The sequence below is a fragment of the Calidris pugnax genome, unplaced genomic scaffold (genome assembly GCF_001431845.1).
Source record: "Calidris pugnax isolate Ruff unplaced genomic scaffold, ASM143184v1 scaffold49, whole genome shotgun sequence".
Lineage (NCBI taxonomy): Eukaryota > Metazoa > Chordata > Aves > Charadriiformes > Scolopacidae > Calidris > Calidris pugnax.
Window position 1 is genome coordinate 1,260,522 of NW_015090798.1, and position 22,177 is coordinate 1,282,698.

The following is a 22,177-nucleotide window of genomic DNA, read 5'->3' on the forward strand; positions in this document are numbered from 1 at the left end:
TGTTAGGTATTGGGAGCAAAATAGCTCCCAAATGTTCATATCCTTTCCGTGCATGAAACCGTATTTAGAAAAGGAAATTTCCCTGCACATTAAAGGAAGATGTTGCATGTGTGTCTATTTTGCACGTGCAAAAGAAAATTTTGCATACGCAATGGGTATACATAGAATTGGCTTTTGATTGCAATATAAGTATTGCCTTTAGAAAATTGTGTCCCATTAAATAATTCATATTATCCTCCTAGCAGAAGAAATCCAAGAGTGTCTAGTGAGGAACTAAATTAGTGAAAGTGGGAATTCAGAAAATATTGTCCTCTGTTGCAATAGTAACACTTTAGCATTGGTTTATACAGAAAACAAACAAATTGGATAATTTGTAGCTCAAATAAGCCCTGCTTAATGCAGCCATACAGGATGTGAGGGGAAATGGGAGTGTGCGTTCCCCTGCCCAGATACCTCTCCTGACGCCGTGTGGGAGGGCTCTGCCACGTCAACTCTCACTTTGCAAAGGGCAGATGCAGATTCAGCTCCATTAACACCACTAAACTGGCCACCAGAGCATCCCCACAGCACGGGGAGGATGCAGTAGCTACGTCTGGGGAAGAGCACGAAGAAATTGCTCCAACCCAGCACATGTGAGAAAGCAGAGGCAAATTTTGAAGACCTGCTGGGCAAGATATAATTATATTTTAAGGCTTAGGCCAGGTAGTCCTGCCTAATTGACAGTAGGGGCTGGCTTTTTTTACAATGTCAGAAATTTTGAGATAATAAATCATTCTATAGAAGGCAGCAAGAAACATTTGAGCTCCAAATTGTGAGTAGTGCTGCTGGTATAAAGCTACTGGTTTTAGAGTATATTCAATTCCATTACGCATTGAAGATCTAAATAAAATAGCCGAGCAGCTAGAAAATTACACAGGAAAAAAATAAGAAGGTAATGTGCGGGGACTAAATTATTGTAGCTTGGTGGAAACTGCTCTTCTAAGTATTATCTCCATCTTCAAAATCTGTAGAAGATTCCTGTTTGTTCCTGGACTCATACTGGCTGAGACTAGGATATAGGTCTTGGCCTTATGCGATAGTTTTTAGTGGCTACTACTTGATGACTTGATGAGAAATTACATTTTTAAAAGCTTGATATTAATTTAAAACCTACAAGGTTTTGCTCATTATTTCTAAGACAGCCTATTCAACTCCTAGTCAGCAGCTACAGCAAAGTACACTGACCCCATTGATGAGGTAATCAATTATGCTGGAGCAAAACAAACTAGCAACTAGAAAGAAAGGAAGCCTATGGTTTTGTACAGAGCCAGAGAAAACAGGGAGAAAGAGCATTTGGCAAGTGACACAGGACAAAACATTTCATTTCCAGGTTCTAAGAAGATATATTTTAAATTTCTATTAAATATGATTTACAGAATCAATGTTCTTCTATGCTGGACAGCTTTACTTGGAGTGGATGAAGACAAACCAGGGCATGCATCCAAAGCTGTGGCTCTACAGGCATGTGGCACTCTGGAAGGGAGGTTTACTTGCCAGCAACTGCAATTATCCCAACTAGCAATGATTTAGCATTCTGCAATATCTAGAGTGTAAAAAATCCAGGCTGTACCTTTATATCACAACCATTTGAAATCCAGGTTTAAATTCTGCCTTTAAAGAGGCTGCAGCACAGCTTGCTGCTGTGCGCACATTGGAGAATAAAAATGATTAATTCTGCCCATCAGTGAAGTTTTCGCTTATGAGTATCACAAGCCTTTGCTGTGTGCAGCAGAAAAAAAAATGAAAATCATTTTTATGCTTAGTTTCAAATCCTTATTCAAAACCATGTAACAGCGCTAATTACTAAACACTGGGAAGACTGAATAAAATATTGTAAAATGTCGACTTAAAAAAAAAACAACCACAAAACAAAACACCTTAAACCTAAGTGCATTTAACACATTTTTAACTGCACGATTTCACAATCCCAAGTTCAGAAAAGATTTTCATGTTAAAATTAACAGAAGAAAGTAATTGGAAGAGAAGTAAATCAAAATGGAAATACATCATCTAATACAAGCTCCCATGATGAGCTGAACATCTGAAAAAAGAGCAGAATGATCAATTCCTCACCAGAAGAAAGAGAGGCACAAAGACTGGCTTGGGAAAAATAAAAAGATTTCCTTTTGGAATCACCACAGCAGGAGCCAGAGGAAGCTTTGCACCCAGAGACCTAATGTTGTCTGTTAAGCTAACAAAACTAGCCTGGAAGAGGAAAAAAAGTAAGACTTCATCTTTTCATCCCCTTCCACTTCACTGCTCATCTCCCTAGTGCTTATCTTGATCCCAATTTTCTTTTTCTGAGGACTTTTTTCTCCCTCCCCCCTTTCCTTTATTCCTTTTTTTTTTTTTTTGATGCTGACAGGGGGAGCAGCATGGGTGCCTGATGCCAGCTGCGTCCTAACAGGGACCCTGCCTTTCTCATTTGCATTATCACATTCAGCAATTACAGAATATGCCACAAAGGACCCAGAAGGGGTCGGTGATAGAGACGGTGCTGCAAATTCAGCATGGCCTCACGGAGCCTGGCAGAGGATGGGGACCAAGTACTGCCACTGCTGTGGGCCAGCCCAAAAAGCTCCCCAGTGTGTCCAGTCGTGCCAAGGGGGTTATGACCCCAATAGAAGTGCAATGCCTTGTGCCACAGGAGAAATCAGAGAGAAACAACCCCAGGCAGCGCTACAGGCTGGGGGCTGAGTGGCTGGAGGGCTGCTGGGCAGAAAAGGACCTGGGGGTGTTGGTCGACTGTCGGCTGAACATGAGCCAGCAGTGTGCCCAGGGGGCCAAGAAGGCCAATGGCATCCTGGCCTGTGTCAGGAACAGCGTGGCGAGTAGGGCCTGAGAGGTGATTGTCCCCCTGTACTCGCCACTGGTGAGGCCTCACCTTGAGTACTGTGTCCAGTTTTGGGCCCCCTACCATAAAAAAGACATGGAGGTGCTGGAGCGGGTTCAGAGAAGGGCAACAAAGATGGTGAGGGGTCTGGAGAGTAAGTCTTATGAGGAGAGGCTGAGGGAGCTGGGGGTGTTCAGCCTGGAGAAGAGGAGGCCGAGGGGAGACCTTATTGCTCTCTACAACTACCTGAAAGGAGGGCGAAGAGAGGGGGGGGTCGGTCTCTTCTCTCAAGTCACAGGCGACAGGATGAGAGGAAATGGCCTCAAGTTCCGCCACGGGAGGTTCAGGCTGGATATTAGGAAAAAATTTTTCACTGAAAGGGTTATCAGACATTGGAATGGGCGGCTCAGGGAGGGGGTTGAGGCACCATCCCTGGAGGTGTTCAATAGACAGGTTGATGTAGTGCTGGGGGGTATGGTTTAGTGATGGTGATGCTTCTTGTTTGTTGTGCGGGTGTCTATTTTTGTCAGTTAGGTTGATGGTTGGACAAGATGATCTTTAAGGTCCCTTCCAACCTAGAGGATTCTGTGATTCTATGAAAATATGGCAAGAGTCTACCCAAAACAGCTGCTTCTTGCCCAGTTTGCCAAGAGGGCGTAACGCAAAACTTGGTGGGACTGAGGAGGAATCCCAGGTTGGGATTTCTGGAGAACGTGCTCTAGGACACCTCACCACCAGACAGCCACAGTGTGGCTACAGACATGTTGCCAAAGAGCAACAGTTGCTCTGTGTACTGAATCAGAGCCTAAACTAACTGTGAGACTGCAATACACACAACATACGCACGTTATCCTGTGTTCATACATGGCAGAATTCTCAGGCAATGGATTATTCCTCTGAGGTTTTATGCCATATTCTTCTTTCAGTCACACTACAGCATAACTCTGACTGTAATTGGAACAGTAACTTTTACACTAACACCACAAAAGCAGCAACCAGCAATGGCCAATCCTACTGGGAGAGAAAAGACAACTACAGGCTGTCCTGACGCTGTAGGGATCCAGCGAGAGAGATCTCACCACACCTCTCAGCCTGCACACTGTCCCCCTTAAGAGTTCAAAACACCCTAGAGGTAGGACTCCATCCAGAGGGAAGGTGTTACAAAGATCAAGGACCAGAATGAAATGCAACTAAAATATAGACTATCAGGTATAGCTCTACAACAGGCTGAAAATAACCACATTTTCTAGTGTTCTTGTTATCTTAAAAAAGCATCTGGAATAATTACTCACACAATTAAAAGGAAAAAAAATATCAGATATTCTTGGCCAAGTTAGTTTGGTGCATCATTGAGTAATTTGCCTCATTTTATCTACTAATGGCATGTCTACAAATAAGGAAAATCTGAATTTTAACGTTGAAATATGAACTCTACAAACCCGTATTTCAGCGTACGCATTGTAAGCCCACACCAGGGAATACTTTCAAAAATAAAAATAAACTTCCGAACTTTGAATGCACTTTAAGGGTCAAAAAGCAATGGGAACAAATGTATTATTTAACCATAAAAAAAAAACAAACCCTCGATTCAGCGCAAGGCTGAGGAGGGAGCTCAGGCTCCCAGAGGCAAGTGAAGTGAGGACTGCTCCGAGGGGCTGCTGTGAATGGGGCTGGGGCTGAGCTTTCCCTCAGCCCTGCCTCTGCCTGGGAGAAGTGGGGAGGTTGAAGAGCTGGAGAAGATAGGCAGCCCTTAATAAGAACAAGCTGCCATTTTCTCAGGAACAGTGAAGCAGAGAGGAAAAATGGTGGGGAACTTCTCGCTAACAAAAAATGAACCCATTATTCAACTCAGAAAAGAAAGACCTTTAAAAGCATTGGCTACTCACACATTGCTTCGACTCCATGATAAAATTCTTATCCTTTTAATGGCGTGTTGTTACCAGCTATATCTTTATTACAGTCTCTGTGTTTCTCCTTCATCCTCATTAAGAGTAAGGTCCATTTCTTACCTGACCGTCACAGGCTCTGCTCTCATTACCTTGACTCAAAGCTAACAGTAACTTTTAAAAAAATGCTCACAATAATCATCAGCTATAGTATGCTTACCCTGAGGTAGTTGAGGGTGAAGTTTGTCAGACCCATTCGAGTGATGTTTTTGGACAGCTGCTCCAGCACCTGAGGGTCTTGTGCCTAAACAACAGAGGAAAAAAGAATTTTCACTTTGCTTTTTGCCTATTTGTTTTTCTCTGTGTGTTTGGTGGAGTGCAGGGAGGGTTCTCTGAAGAGAGATGCTGTTCCTATGGAAAAAATACACATTTCTGTCATAAGCTACAGAGTTCTGTTTGCACAGGAAAATGCAAACCCTTATGAAATCAGAGCAGAATAAAGACTGTTTTCCAATACCTTCTTTCTGTCCCTACCCATTCAAGAGACAGACCTAGGAGGTCCAGTCACACACAAGGGGGCAAGTGAGCCTCACCTCGCTAAAGAGCTTTCTGAGGGATCAGAGTACGCTTTGAGCCTTCCATTTGTTGGCTGGGAGTCCCAGGAGACTAAGCAGATAAAGGCAGGAGTAAAGAAGGTATTGCTTTCTTTTCATGGATCAGAAACTGAAACAGAGAGAACTCACGGAGGCACCTTCAGCAGAGCTGATCACGTAAGTGGCATTAAGCAGAGGCTGGAGAACCCTTCTGATCTAAGTTATTTTCCTAGAATTAAACAGGAAAAATGCAAGCACAGTCCCTCTCTGACCCTAGCCAGGAGCTTTACCTGTGAGACCAGCCTCCTCTTTAAAATGAGATCAATCTCATTACTAAAATTAATACCTGCTGGTTGCTGCCTAACCTGGTCTACTCTCTTTGAATTGCAGCCCTCTAAATACATATTGTTGCTCATGGCCATCCTCATTGTCCCTTAATGGGATGCAGTTGAAGAGTTCAGAAGATCAGCCCTCTAAAATAACTCTGAGACAGAAACGGTGGGGCAGATTTTCAAAGGTATTTTCTTCAGGACTGTAATAGCATTTTACAAAAAAGCCAGGCTGCTTAAGTTATTTAAAATTCCTCACTAAGAGTGCCTCTTTATCTAAGGATATCTAAGTAACTTGATGTCAAAATATGGGCACATATTTGGGCCTGTGTTCTTACCCTCTATAAAACCATAGTCCTGCAATTCATTTCGTATATGGAGCACTATGAATCTGAATGATTCTACAGTGCAGAACTGAAACTGGCAATTAGACTCTGTCCTTTGTTTCTCCCCAACCACTTACTTTATAAGTGTTTGACTTCAACCTATAGAATATTTTATAATTTAATATTCCATTGTGTGTGTTTTCATGCAATTACACCAAAAAAAAAGTCTTGAAATGTGAAAAAAAAAGTGGATTAAAATTCTAAAGGTTTCTAAGTAAATATAAGGTAATTATTTATTTTCTGTCTCATACAAGGGTAACAGTTTACTTAATTTAAATATTAAATATAATTTGTATCTACAATGGTGAAAATTCACTGAATTTAGTGTAGTTCTTATCAGTAAGAACAAATTATGGACCCAAATCATACAGACCACCAAATGGGATTAAAAGGAAAACTATGTGCTAAAACAAAATGAAAACATAGCAACAGTGGCAACAATAGAGCACTGAGAAACAAGGGAGTGATGAAAGAACTTGTAAATGGATGTAGTTGCAGGCAAAACAAAATATTTATAGTTAATTGCCTTGGGTGTGAAATTTGCGGGAGTTCTTCATAAACCTAATCTCATCTCTTTGCATTAGGTCAAGTGAAAAAAGGATTACTTACATGCATGGCTAGGATGCTGCGTGGGACTAATTCTCTGTACTGTCTAATAGTAAAGTGCCATGTTTTTATTCTCATAAGATCATCAAAAGTAAACTCCAAGATAAGACGTCCTTCTGTGCATACCTAGAATACACAAAACGCATGAAATAAATTCCCAGGAATTTTGTTTTCAATGGTATTGTATCATCAATTAAACAACATTCAAAAATACCAGAGCAGTATTCTATTGTTCATCTCTGCTAGATTAATTGTTTTTCCTTCTCTTCGGGGGGGAAAACAAATGTGGAAAAAATGACTTCATAGGCCTTACCACAGAGACAGTAACTTATAATACTATAGATTTTATAGCATTTTACAAACATAGAATGTTGTGCGTGCTATATCATATTTATTGCATCAATTCTCTTTGCCTTGCAGTTTGCCACTGCTAATTAATGACTGAACCTTGCAGTGGAGGTGGCTATGGTGCAACTGCACACACTTGATGTCAAGTTGCTGAACCAGTCATTCCCAACCTGTTTTATGTTGCCCTTTCCTTACAATAGCTTGGCATAGAAACCTTCCTTTCATGTGCAATTGGAGTAAACACAGCCCTGAATGTCTGTGGCCAAACCTGACTTTTTTCCTATTTTTTTCCTTCTTGTCTTTTCCAAGTACCCTTGTCTTTTCCAACTATCCTTGTCTTTTCCAGGCATTTTATACTGTTTTTATTTTTCGTTTCTTATCTATTTTTATTAACCCCAACTTCCCAAGGAAAACCAGATGGGGTGTCTGCCATTGGGCAGGTTGGAGAGCCAGGGGAGCAGAGAAGAGTTTGCAGTCATGGACAACGGGGCTGCTTCCACAGAAAGTGGCTCATGCAGCTTTGTGAGGGGTCCTGTCTGAGAAAGGAGAGAAAATATGGGGAGAATAAATGCACTAAGTGGTTACTGCCTGGAAATGAAATGTAAAAGAAATTACTGGGGGCTTTTAAACAACTGTCCACAACTTTATGTGGAAAAAGTGCTGTGGCTGTGGTGGTCTTTAAAGTGCAAAATAAGTGCCCAGCACAGTACCCTGACTGGAGTACTGTAAACGATGCATGATCTGAAAATTAACTCCCTCTGTTGTGGACTTTTTTCCTTTCAATTGGATATTTAGACTTACAAAACCTATTCAAAATAAACTTGCAGGTGTAGGGCACAGAGATATTGTGGAAACAGGGTGTAATGGTTTTCAAAAGAAAAAGTTCCTGCAACTATAATGTTACTACAGCTAATATTTGATTTAACAACTAGCCATCCTAGACTCAGTTGAGTCTGTTGAGCTTTTTTACAAGCCCCGACTCAGACTTGGCTGGTTCCCACTTGGGCAATGTGTGGCTTTTCTGGTTAAGGGTTCACTTAACGTCATCATAGCTTTTCCTCCTGGTTGTTTCTGCAAAAACATGTAGGCAATTCTAGCAGGCATAATTTATAGAAAAATTACTGTAGACCTATGAAGGAGAATCTTGCAACAGGTTCTCATTTGCCCTTTTCAACATACCTTAGTGATGCCTTCAAATTTTTAATATGACTTATTTAGTCACTTGACCCTGATTTTTATTTTCTTATCAGTTGCACTATGATAAGGAATTGCACAGGGGTACACGTGCACACACAAGGATTCATACAAGAAGAAAACATTTTATATCAATATTACTGTGTTGAAGCCAAAAATGCTGATTACTGACCAGTAACCAGTTTAAAGTATTTTTTTATAATAATACCTGTGGCTTCTCAAATGTTTCTTCTGTTAAGCTCAAAACACCACAGCTCTTAACAGGTTGATTTTCTGCACTGGCATTAACAAATTTTAATAGAAAAACTGAAACACATACCTCATATCACAGTGGTAAAAATTTATACATCTTATAAAGGAATTTAATTTCCTTATGTAGAGCAGAATTTTACACATTGCTTTTAATCACTAAAATTGACGCAGTTCTTATTTTAAATGGGTCTCTTTTTAAATTTTTTTTTTTAAAGCTGCCTTTTACATAGAATCCAAAAAATCAAAAGGGTCTCCAATTAAGAAAACATTTTCTGTTGTGCTGAATTCATGTTACCGTACTGTGAGCTCTGACATTTTGTTTCTGTGGTAACCAAAATCAGCTGATTAGTTGGCATGGCAACAGAAAAGATGTAATCCCAGCAGACACACTCTAATCAATGCCCCCAGCACAGATGGTCTCCGGAGGATCAACAAGAAAGAGGCTGGCAGGCATTCAGTATGTCACGTGGTTGCTCTAGACTAGGCCAGGAAAAAACTAAAAAAGAACATTTCTCAAACTAACCAATAGCTTTTTAACCCCTTCATTGCACTTATTAATCGTAGGAATTTCAACTGCTCGCTCGCACCGATGAAAACCAACTGTGGTCCTGTGCCTTATTGCTCAGAGTCTCGCTCTCCTAACACCAGGTGTCTTTAAAAACTCTCCCCCTCTTATTAATGACCATTTCTCCCACCTGAATCTGTGCTTGAAAATAAACATAAAGCTTATAGAAATCTGGGAAGTGCCCGAGATTGTTACTAAGGATTAAAACCACTGAGTTTCAAGGGGCTTCACCTCTAAAACCCAGCTGTTGGGTGCGGGAAGAGAAGGGTTAGAACCTGGGGTGCTCACTGCTCTGGTGGTGAAGGAAAAGCTCGCCTCTGCCAGTCTCTTGGGAAATATAAACACACATTGCTAACTGCAGAAAAACAGTTTGCCTATACATAAAGTTGGAGTGTCGGTAAACATGGTGAAAACAGAGACTCAGGAGAACTCCCAAAGCTTTCCTTTAGCTGGAGGAAAAAACGAAGCATTTGCCAGGTAAACAAACATGGCAGTTGGGGCATCAGTTGCTTCTCTTACCACATTTAATTCATGCCATTGAACTGTATTAAATTCTTTATAGCATTTCTTTATACCTTGATGAAACAATTTTCAAGTGTGTGACACTTTACTAGGACCTCTTGCCCTTTAAACACAAGCCAGACTATTCATATTGTTACTGTTAGGCATGTTTTAGCCATATTGGTTTGAAAAAAAATTTCAAAATGCCATTTTATATATTCGTCCCATACTGCAGTATGCAGGGAGTTGCTCTAACTAGGAAAATGTCAAAATGAATAAAATGCAGCTGTGGATTCCTGATTCAATACGTGATGAGAACTGTTTCAGCCCATTCTATTAGAAGTTAGTGAATTTGTAGCCTACAATTGTGAAACTGAAACAGCTATTAACAAATACGGTTTGCATTTTTGCAATAAGAAAACCCGTTGTGGTAGTTTCACTGGGTCAAATTCAGACGGGATCTAAGCAGCTACACAGTCCATTGGACTGCTGCTTCTTATGGGAGGTCTGCTTTGTTCCACCACCGATGCTGTGAGAGCTAGGAGTTTACCTGTGGGTACAAGAGCTGTGCCCTCAGTATCTCTTCTAGAAGTTACACACATTCAGCTGAGACAATATTCAGCTCTATCTTATCTCCGAGAAAGTAATATATTATTTTCTCCCTTATTCCACCAAGAACTGTGTTTTATTTCCAATTTGCTCTTAGTAACACAGTTGTATTTTAAACATACAGCCATAACCCTCCCCTAATTTTTCTCCTAGAATCCAAATCGTGTCCCCACCTGAACTTTTCGACCAGGCTGCAGAGATTTATATTGGAATCTGCAGCAGAAACATCAGGGTTGAGGCAGGCAGTGGGCTGCCAGGGCTGTAGAGCCAGGGCTGAAGCAGGGAGGGGGCTGCCAGGGCTGTGGTGCCCAGGGAAGGTCTCACTGCACACAGCAGGATGGTGCCACGGGAGGTGACTGTGTCCCCCCTCACACAAGGGGTGCCCCCAGCCCTGTCCCTGCTGCCAGTCTGCCTTTGGCTTGCTGGGTGCTAGTCTCCTTTTCAAACTAACAAAACTGTAATGTGCTGTTATGAGAAGTAAAACAAACTAACTGAATCAAGAAAAGTATGTTTTGTTTACCGATTTAAAAAAAACCCAATCTTTTATTTGCTACTGTATTAAAGTGAATACAAAGGGGAATAACAGAAATCAGTTTAAGGAGATACCCAAAGAAGCAGCAACTGTTATGCTGGTCATGTCCTCTGCATATGGTCAGCATGCACAACTTCTCCTGGCAAAAAAGGTTTACCTAAGAATGTCTGGTCTCTTTGCATCTCTCTCTCTCTCTCTCTGTGTAAGTCAAAGGGGCTGGAGTGGGAGAGCTGGAACAAGGACACCATTAAATGCACACCTCCAAGAGCCATGGAGATGTCAGGGAAGACACCAAGAAGGGATGGGACTCACAAACATGCTAACACAGCACAAGCCATGCTGGCCCTGGTCGTGATACTGTCAACAGCTGGTGCCTTTTTTAACTCTAAAACCTCCACAGTCCTGCAGGCCAAGAGCAACAGGGATGGGTTATCTCCTTCTGCTGCTCCTTCTCCTTTTGTGCTTTTCTCCACGCCAAGAGTTAAAATTCATATAGATGAACAGGTACAAGATGGAAAGTCATCATTTCCTGTTCATTTACAAAAGGGTACATTTCCATCTGGAAAATCAGTTTACTGATTTTTTGAATATAAGAAAATTTTTGTTTTAATGTGCATTTTCCACCTTTTTGGTACTGGTTTTTCTAAATATATGGCACTCAGTTTAATTACAGGATTAGAAGTGACCAATGTATGAAGATAATTCACTATCAATTACAAATATTGAATATTCACTAACTGCCTGATCCAGAGCATGTTTAAATCAATTGACTCCTTCCTGCCCTTTGGACTGGAATTCTTCTGTATTAAATCACTGTTTTCCTAAAGATTTATAGTCCTTGAACTGGGTAAGTATCAAATGTAAAGCATATCATCCCAAATGGTAAGTACCAGCAATGTGAAATCTCATTGTTGCTTTAAAATCAAGCCCAGAGAAAAGGAGATGGGCAGGTTGAATTTAATTCATGTACAGCTGATGGTTCTGGCAACCTGGCATTATGTGCTTCTCTTGCAATCTTTCAGGGAGAATTGCAAGGGATGCCCACAGAATTTTCCAGTCACGTAATGAATATAGAAAATAGTAATTAAATGGCTTCAAGGGTTTTCGGTATTGGAAATAATCTCAGTCTACCAGAAAAATGCAACAGCCAGTATTTTTCACCCTTATACACACTGAAAAAGAAAGTAAGAAAAAAAAAAAATCCAACAAAAAAAGCAAACCAACAACATGCTTTATTGAGTCTTCCCTGTTACCTTGGTAAACATGGGTTTTCCATGCTGAGTGACCATGGTGCATTGATCACAGTCCACTGTGATGGATGAGTTGTGGTATGACTCTTTTGAGTGCTTGAGAATGTAATACAGGTCTGTTACACCTCCTTCAAAGACAGTGCTAAAATAACGAGGAATGAGGGTCCTTCCAATTGCTGTGAGGAAAATACAAAGCAGAATTCAGCAAATGCTCTAGGTTAAAAAAAAACCTCAAACTACTTGCTAACAGAACTTGAATAATTTTAAGTGCAACGAAACCAAACTTTCATTTAATGAATATAATACACGTCCTCTGTCTGCTGTAGAAATGGAGTCGCGCCTGTTCCCATTGTAATCAATGAAAATGGCTTACTCCATTCAGAGGGATCTGATTTAATCTTTTTACATTGATGGCGAGTTAGAGTCATTCTTGAAACCATCTGCAAGGGGTTTTTTTTGTCCCAAAGTAATTATTATAAAGAAAGCCACATGGTGTCAATTATGACTGAAAGTTGGATATTACTCTTAAATGTATAAATACAAGTGGTGAGCGTTTACAGAAATATACTCCTACACCCAAAAAGGCAAAGCACATTTATATAGGGAGGTTGTGTACACATATAAGTTTGCCTGTGTGTGGGCACACGTATATTTATATATGCCCACCCACACATACAGACCAATTCTTGATTGAATAGGAGGGCTATTGTGAGAAATCAGAGTCCTGGGGACTGAAAAAGGGCCTGAGAATGCGATACGATACATGTTACACAGTGCATGACTACCCACAGGTCTGCCTGAGATCCTCTTCAGACCAGAAGTATTTATGTCATGGGCTAGAAAGTCTGAGCAGACATCTGATCGAGCTTATAGGCACCATTCAAACCTCAAACTATGGACTCAAGGTACCCAATCTTGCAATACTTACTCAGCCAAAACTCTCCCTGAAGCCACACCTCTCACTTCATCGTTAGACTTTTTTACTACAAGGTCTAATTCCAAATACTTAATAGTGACAGTGAGCTTCTGGGTGTATTTCAGATTCACATAACAGAAGAACTGACATCAAAGGCAATTATCTTGTATGCAACTAATGTTTTCCATCTCCTTTTTTGCAGATAAATTTGGATGCAACCACAAGCCTGGTATGACAGAACACTTCAGTTTATAATAGACTGATACTTCCATACCGAATGACTCATTGCTTTGCATGCATTAATCAACCCGCAGTAATTCTGAGTGGTGGGTACATAAAAATTGCCTCCATTTTACAGAGGGAAAAACCAAGAGATTGAAATTGTGTTTTGGAAAAATGAGATAGAAATGTCCCCATCAACAGGCAAGATTAGAGTTTATTAGTTCCAAATTCTTTGTCTATTAGGATGATGCGGTGAGTCATGCCTCCCTCATTTGCTGTTTACTTTTGAGAGTAATTTCTAAAAAAAAATTATTTTCATAGGAATTTTGCCAGCATATGAACAAAGGCTCCTGACCCTAAAAATGTATTTGCAAGTGGGTGTTGTAAATTAAAAAGTATGGCGTTTTCACAGCAGCTCTGTGAAAACTGTTTCTGCTCTGTGCATTTACAATGTGGAATATTGTATGTGCAGCCATAATGCACATTTTATAATGAAAATACACAAATATAGAAAATTAAGACTTGTTAAAACTTTTGCTGTTATATTAGATATTAATGTAATTTAATGTACAAAAATATACCACACTCTAGAAGTGGCTGACAATTCAATGAATACGTTGAACCACTATTCTATGACTCTAGCTCCTAAAAAACCCCACCCACTCACCATGCATATATTAATTTTCTACAGTCTTTTAATTAAATTTAGAAAAACTGAAGTCCAGTATATCAGCATAGGACTAAACCCAGGCTTTAAATGAAATTTTTCCATGTTGGTATGGCATATAGTAAAACGTGAAATTTACCCATCAAGTTAATTTCTTGCTCCCCTAAGGCTAATTAGTGCAAATTAAATTTCCTGCTAATCATCCTAAGCAGCGAATGTGTGATATGAAAATCCAACATTCCTACTGATTGTGATAAACCTCTGTTCACGTGACTTACACACTGCATAAATATCTTAAAACTGTTTTAACTGCAGTTTATAGACTGTTCCCAAAGTAGCATGGTGTTGCTTTTTGCCTTGTATTCACAGCTACAACACATTAAAGAGGGCCAGAAACACATTAAATACCTTATTCTTATTACTTTTCCTAGTAAGCATTATCTATGTTTGCCACAGGGATATGCTACTGTGAACAACAAAGTGGAGGACCAAAGGGATGAAGAGGAATAGAGGTGCCCACAAGGATATGCCCCGTGGAACCTGAATTTCAATGGCAAATGCACAGACCCCGTCTGCCTGTAAAATTGAAAATAGCTAATGCAAATGTCCAGCATAAACTATTATAGCTAATGTTCACCCCCAGATGAAACATTCATGGAAACCCATATTAATAAGCAGACTTGTCCTTGGGTCACCATGTTGACTTGCCGCAGAAGACTGAAGGGGTTTCAAGATTTTGGTTCTCTTCCTGAAGCACTCAATGGCTTAAAAAAATCATTTAATTTCTAGGATAAACATGAAACTCTCTACAGGGGTAACAAAGCTTATTTGTGCAGGAGATGGTATTTCCAAGAACAACAAAAGGCTGTGGAACAGCTCTTACAAAGTCTAGGAATCATCATAAACTTCGTGCATTTTAAGTGCAAAGGACTTTTCCTTGATTTTTTTGTCCTCCAAAATGTAATTGTGTATATAAACGCTCAAGAACATATGTCCACTCACTCTCAGCTCTGCTGCATGCATCCACACAGTCCTTTCCTGGGCACAAGAATACAAACGTGGCAAACATGCTTTTCCTTCCCTTTTTGCAGTAGATGGACATGTCAGTGTGGATCCCAACAGGATTTTAGCAACACCACATATCTTCTGCCAGAGTCAGCTGAAGGCTACTTCCTAGGGGAGTGAACTATATGAAGGCAGGATTGTGGGACATCTTGCTACCCGTGGCCACGTCAGGATGCAGTTTAGCCATCCTCGCACCCAAAATATGAACTCACACCTTGCAGAGCACAGAGCAAGCTGTACCCTGGTCTTGGGTTGCAATTCCCCAAAGGCAGTCACAGACAATAATGGCAAGTACAGTCTAAATACTATATGGCATAATATCACACATACAGCAGGTGTCAAGGGAGGTCATCCTCCCCCTCTACTCTGCCCTGGTGGGGCCACATCTGGAGTCCTGTGTCCAGTTCTGGGCTCCCCATTTCAAGAAGGACAGGGAACTGCTGGAGAGGGTACAGCAAAGGGCTACACAGATGATCGAAGATGATCAAGGGACTAGAAAAGCAAGGAAGATTCACCCGCCTCTCAGCATTCAGGCATTAATTCCAGATCACTGGTATGCTGATTTATATTATCATTTTGTTCTGGGGAACATCCTTCATCCCAAGCTGAGTACCTGAGGAAGTCCTATTTCCCATGAGAAGCAGGCACTGTCCCTTCACGTTTGCTTCACGTGTGCTAGCAAATCCCCAGACAGCAAAGCAAACTGACAAAGATCAGCTGGATTTAGCAACACGTAATAGTTACTTATAGGAAAATGTCTCTAAGAAAAGCACACCTGAAGTGACTATTTTGCACAAAATATATCATGTCGTCCACTGGAATGACGTACCTTTAGCCTATTCAGTGGTGTAACAGCTCAGCTACGTGTGATTTTGTATCCCCTTCCCTTGGATCAGAGACCTAACTACCATTTTAGAACTGAAGTAAGGCAGGTAGATTTGTGACACTTGCCCAAATATGAGCGGTCCAGAAATCAATTAATTCAATCTATGAACACAGGCAAGAAGCTTTATAGGTCAGTAACAGTTATATTATGTATAATTTCTTAAGTATCATTCCTGGGGAATTCTAAAGAAAGGAATGAAACCATCTGACATATTAAATGGCCCAAGGCCTGCCTCCTGAGGAGGGAGGCACTTAGGTCACGCTCCTGCTTTTTGGCCTGGGCACGCAACGAGAATGATTTAGCTGCTCCTCTGTCACCCTGATCCTAGCAACAATTATTTTCATGCTGTCTTTTCATTTATTTCCCCTTTTAAATATGTTTGCCTGAGTGTAAAATACTTTATTCTCTCAGGAATATGTTTAAGTCTAGAATTATTTTTCCATCACAAATTGAGCCAAAAAGCCCAACAATCCCTAGGTGGGAACGGCGATAATTTGCGCAGTTCAGGGTTTTTGTGAGCTTGACTAGCTATGAGCAGAAAGCCAGTTAAAAACCCTGTCTGTAATATAATTGTGGCACCACCACACTCCATGTGGTGGTGATGGTACTGTTAGCATTTGCTTTTTCCCAAGGAAGATTTGAATAAAATAGAAAGTAAACATGTTTTTCTAGTTCACAGAAACTGGTATTATTTGTAGGCTAGGAATAGAAGAACACTTCCTCGCTTTGTGTCCCAAAGATAGGCTGTCAAAACCTCAATGCCCTCTCGACAGAATGAAGGTTCAGGGCTTCTTTGCAGAAGCAGAGCTTGATAGCAAACCTCTCCTTGCTCACTGAACTGCTCGTGTAGTGCCGTTACAGTAGAAGCTCTCAGGGGCAGAGACTTGGATTTAGCATATACATCTACACCATCTAAGATAACTGCCAAGTTGGTGCAGAAGTGAAACAATGGAAGTGTTAATCAGTGAAATAAAAATATTGGTTTTATTGCTTCCAGGCTGGTTTTTGCAGCTCTGAATCCTGTCAAGTCCTATGTCTTCAATTAAAGCTGGGATATAAAATAAGTAATAAAACAGACACGAATATAAAAACATAAAATATAAAAAGCCCTTAAAAGTTCCACAGAATCAGCAACAGAATGAAAAAACCCACCCTATGCCTATAGCTCAAATGAGCTCTGCCTGGAAGCTCTGGTACAGCCTGCAGCTGATTATCTCATCAACATCCTATAGATGGGCTTGAGCAACTCCACTGGTTGGGGCTGTGGGGTTTTTGGCTCTCAACACAGAACGTTGAGCTGTCCTATAAAGTGCTAGCTAGACCATGAAAGTCTCTTGCTTGAGAGATTATCACAGTTGGATCTCTAGGAATTAAATGGAGAAGCTACAACCAACTCTCCCTCAGCCAGATATAAGGGCTAGGGAGCCCAGGAGAAGACTTCCCATTGATTGCCATGAGCTTTCCTGAGCACTGCAGAAAAAAAAAAGCCTGAGTTTTCTGTTAATTGTTAATTGACATCTCTGAGCATGGCTAATTGACATCCGTGTGGGCCAGAGTTTGGTATGTTTTTATAATGGAAATAAACAAATCAGTACAAAAAAAAGAAAAACCTCATGGAAATCTGTACTGATGCCATTGCTGTTATTCTGCCTCTAGTTCTATTTGCTCAAATTTGCCCCAGTGAAATAGCACATCAGGTGTGTTCCCTCCCTGACATAGTCCATCTGGCTGGGACATGGAGGGAGGGATTCCTCCAGGAAGCTGGACAGCAGTAAACCTCCAGTTTTCCTGCTCTCTGGAAGAGCTGGAAGGCTTTTGGAGCCGAAGAACTCATGGGAACTCCCCTCCACCTTCATAAGACCTTATCTGGTGAGCGGATTCAAACCCAAACAGCATGAATCTGTCAATTCCCAGGAAAAGCTACTGTCAGATTTGATAGTATGGCATGAAAGGCAGTAAAAAGACAGTCTAATATTCTGTCTCAGAGATGTGTGGGCCAAGTTGATTAAACCACCCACATGCATCCAAGGCAGAATCTGGCACACACAGGCCCGTCCTTTTTTTCTCCCTGTCTAATGGGTAAGTTTGGGCTCCAATTGTTTAGACCACTTATAGAATAAAAATTATAATGCATGATTAATTTCCACTTATCAGAAATTTCTAGTTATTTATACAAATTAAATATTAAGTAAAATTAAATGCATTATTTAAAAACTATTACAATGGTACTAACAATAATAACATTCTATGATATACTAGTATATTATAAATAATAGTATGCTAGTATTATACTACAATGTATTTAAACATTCAGAAAACATCTGTTTAATCTACAAACATTGTAGATTTTTAACTCCATGAAGTTTAAAATTTCATGATGGAAGACATTAGAAGTACTACCTCCATATTAGTAATAAAGCACAGCTTTTTGAGGAGTAAAATTAACCATATATATATTATTTTTATATTTAATGACTAAGCACTGCATGGAAATTGGGGAAATCTAAAGTTTCTAACCATTTTGCCTTTTTTTTTTTTCAATTTTGTAACGAAAGTGGGATGAGTGACATGGATTCAGCAGGGCAACTGAGTGACTTGAATCCTTTCTGCATTCAGAACCCAAGGTTTTGGGGTGTTTTTGTTTTGATTCATGATACTTTCATGGTATCTGCAATATCTTATTTATTTTATGTCAATCATATAGTCTACAGTTAAAAGTTATAGCTCAAAATACTAAAGCTTATAAAAATGTAAATGTCTAGGTTTCCCTCTCCAGTTCCTTCTATCCTGTGTAATTCAATCAGTGTGTTGGGTTTGACTCTGCCTTTTCTCCAATAAGTATTTTCTAACAACAATTTACCCTGGTGAGGATTTGCCTGTATAATTTTGATTCACTTTACGGTGTATTTCCATTTCTAGAAAGTCTGTAACTAGCACTTCAATCCTCTAAAACACACTTGAGTGAAGAACGAGTAACAGAACCTTCATGACAATGAGACCTCAGCTTAACTCCCCACACCTTATGACCCTTATTCTCATAGACACATAATCTGCAACTCAGTCTTAAATCCATCATCTCTCTGCAGAGAGACAAAATTTTACTGTAATTCATTTTGGTAAAAATAGCCAGAAAACAACTATAAAAAGCTCTGTGTGTCTCAGTACAAAGCTAAACTGCATCAGTATAGTTTTTCAATAAGGCTCAGCCAGCCTACCTATTACAATAAATTTTCCTCCCAATGCTTTCCTTATTACACTTGCAACACTCTGCCAATCTTTAAAGAATTGCACACCACAAAATTCAGAGTCTTGAGATCTAGAGCATTTCAGCCTTGGGCTGAGGCAGCATGGACCAGGGGATGTTGGATAGGAAGCGGCAGAGTTCAAGGTCCCTGTCACAGGATGGCAGCTGGGCTTGGAGGGCACCTCTGGGGATTGTCTGGTACAACCCCCAACTCAGAGCAGGGTCACTGGCAGTGGGTTGCCTAGGACTGTTCCAGTAAGGTTTGGAATATCTCCAAGGATGGAGACTTCGTAAGCCCCCTGGGTAACCTGTGCCAGTGTTTGACCATCCTTCGAGGAAAACGCTTTTCCTTACGTTTAAATGGAATTTTCTGTGTTTCACTTTGTGCCCAGTGCCTCTCGCATTTCACTGGGCAACACTGGGAAGAGTCTGGTTCTGTCTTCTTTACTCTGTCCCCATCATATATTTACACACGTTGGTAAGATGCCCCTTCTCCAGGCTGCACGGTCTCAGTGCTCTCAGCCTCTCCTCATATGGCAGATCCTCCAAGACCTTGATTACAGTCATGCCTCTTCTCCCACCCCAGTACAACCATGTCTTTTTTCTAAATGGTGAGCCCAGTCTGGATATCCTACTCCAGATATGTCTCACCAGCACGGAGGGAAGGATCATCTCCCTCAAACTCCTCCTAAATGCCGCCCAGGAGGCTGTTGGCTTCTTCACTGAAATGGCCCTTTGCCAGATCACAGTTGACCTGAATCCTCGGCTCCTTTCCTCCAGGTCTCATAGCCAGCACCTCAAATTAAAGCACAAATAGCAAACCACCGGCCCTGCACAGTTCTGTACCAGCTTCAGGTTTTAAGTTTTTAACTCTGTTTCCAGTGGCAACACCCTAAGAAATCGGGGAGCCTGCTAACTGATCATAAAATGAAAACTCAGAGCCCATACGGTTCATGGCTAACGACTGATTCAGGTCTATAGTAGTACAGAACAGGCCAAATCCTTACTCTACATTGAAAAATTCAGAATTTCTCATGGCAGGCACATTTCTGAGGAAGCCTAAGTTCTAAGCCGAGATTTTAGGCTGGGGGGAAGAAGGGTTTGAGGGAGTTACCCACATTCATTTTACACAGACATGCCCTCCATGAGGAAGCTCCAGTTTGAACTGTACAACTTCCACATCTTATAAATCAAAACCATTACTCCCCAGCGAAGATCTATACACAAATATTTTAGTGACGAGAACATTGATATTTGCATAAAAAATCTGCACTCTGAATGTGAATAAAACCAGAAGAAACGGCTTGCCTGGTTGCAGTATACAGCCACTCACACTCCCGCCTGTGCTAATCATTCTGTTTGAAGAAATAGTATTTCACTTAACTTTGTTCAACAACTGCAAAGAAGAAAGTTTTAAAGGCAAGCCGGAGAGGTTATTCACAGCTGTATGACAAACCACTGTCAAAACATAACAAACCACAACCAAACTCAAGCAGAAAATGACAAAATGTAAGACCGTAAAAATGATGGAAATTGTGCAGGACAGGCGTTTTAGATGAACAAATGCAATCTGTACCAGCATAAAGGACCAACACAGCACAGAAAATGATACCCAGAAAAGTCATCTCAAGAAATAAAGGCAAAAACATAAAATTCAAATGACAGGACACCAAAAGAAACAGACAAAAAACAGGCAAACCATCCAGTTGTATTAAATCAAGCACACTCCTGACCCCCGACTTCATCTGACCTAACAGAATACTAAAAACAGCATGAAACAAAAAATTATGTAAAAGCACAGCCAAAATTAAGGTAAAGTGATATTGGCCATACCCTCACATACTGCCACAATTCTTTTATGCAGGTACCCAAGCTGATCTAGCACAGAACCTAAACAGAGAGCTCAAAATCAAAGCTTAGATGCTGCAGAAAATGGGTGTTTGCCTTTCTGTGGCACGTTCGTGCTGATGGTGGGTTTAGTGACCAACATTTCACAGCAAATGGCTCAATAAATCTCTTGTTGATCTGAACCCAAACAGCTCTATGAAAATGAAGCACACCAATTACCACCTGCAAAGAATTTGGCCATTATGCTGGGGATTGTCCTCCACCCAGATTATACAAATATTCAAGCTATTGTTAGGGAAGTGTTTAGGAAAATCCATTGAACTGTATCTGCTAGCAGAAAGTTGTTCTGAAGACAGATGTCTACAAATGTAATTCTACCAGTTTCTGATCTCCACTCTCTCCTCTGAACCATGTTGAGATGGAAAGCTGAGGCAGAAGAAAAAAAAATCTAAAAGTCTTACATGTATTCTAGAAGTACTATTAAACATTTACAGCCTATACAAGGAAAGAATAAACAACTGACAAAATACTAATCTGAATAATGCATAGATCCCTTACACCCTTAAAAACATTAAAAGAGAAGCTGTGAGTGACCAAGGCAGAGCACCACATGTACTGGATACTTTTTTCATTTCTTAAACTCCTGATTTACATCCAGGCAAAGTCAGCAACATCATACACCTTCCATTAGCTGCAACTCTGATAAATCCTATTTTTGATTTCAGTCCAGCTTGTATCTGCCAGAACAGCAGCACCTCACACCACCACCACCACGATGCCTGATGAGAAGCCTGGAGACACCATTCCTGATGAGAAGCCTGAGGACAAGCACAGGCTGCCAGGACTTCACAGGGCTCAGCTAAGGCAGAATTTACCTTTCTTGGATGCTTTCTGCAGCTCTCCACAAGTTTCCTTCTGCTGAGAGAAAGCTACTAACAGTACTTAGGGCAGCTAGTTTAAGTTAGTTAAAGCTACTCCTTCGCTGTGGTTAGTACAGTGTAAACACAGCCATGAACATGTCTATAAAACACATCGTAGGCAGACACCAACTTGCTCTGCTAACACTCCAAGTAACCCAAAAGCTACACATTTGCATAGTGTGGCATCACATCTGAGCAAGTAAACCCAGTGAAGAGACGGGATATATTTGTTTGGGCTCCAAGCCAGATGAAAATGACCACACAACATCTGGTCAGCTTGCCACGGGGGCAGAACGGGCTCGTATAGGCATTTGCCAGATTGCCATAGCTGACCTTCTCAACACTGGAAGACTTCTTTCCATGGCAAGGCTGAAGCCCACAGGTAGGCAATGTGAAGGAGAAAAGATAGTCCCCTCCCTGAACACAGGACTTTGTGCTCCAGCACTGTCAGTCAAGCATCACAGCACGGTCCACGGTCCACATTCA

General features: G+C 40.7%; 1 protein-coding gene across 9 annotated transcripts in view; it reads right to left on the reverse strand.

The window, feature by feature from the left end:
* Positions 1-22,177, reverse strand: part of LDB2 (LIM domain binding 2) — a 234,870-nt gene that overhangs the window by 55,781 nt on the left and 156,912 nt on the right. For all 9 annotated transcript variants that reach the window (XM_014937131.1, XM_014937129.1, XM_014937134.1 and 6 more), the window contains exons 3-5: positions 11,927-12,099; positions 6,676-6,798; positions 4,979-5,062 (exon numbers count right to left, since the gene is read on the reverse strand). In XM_014937131.1, the coding sequence (XP_014792617.1) occupies positions 4,979-5,062; positions 6,676-6,798; positions 11,927-12,099 (380 nt within the window). The remainder of the gene's footprint in view (positions 1-4,978; positions 5,063-6,675; positions 6,799-11,926; positions 12,100-22,177) is intronic.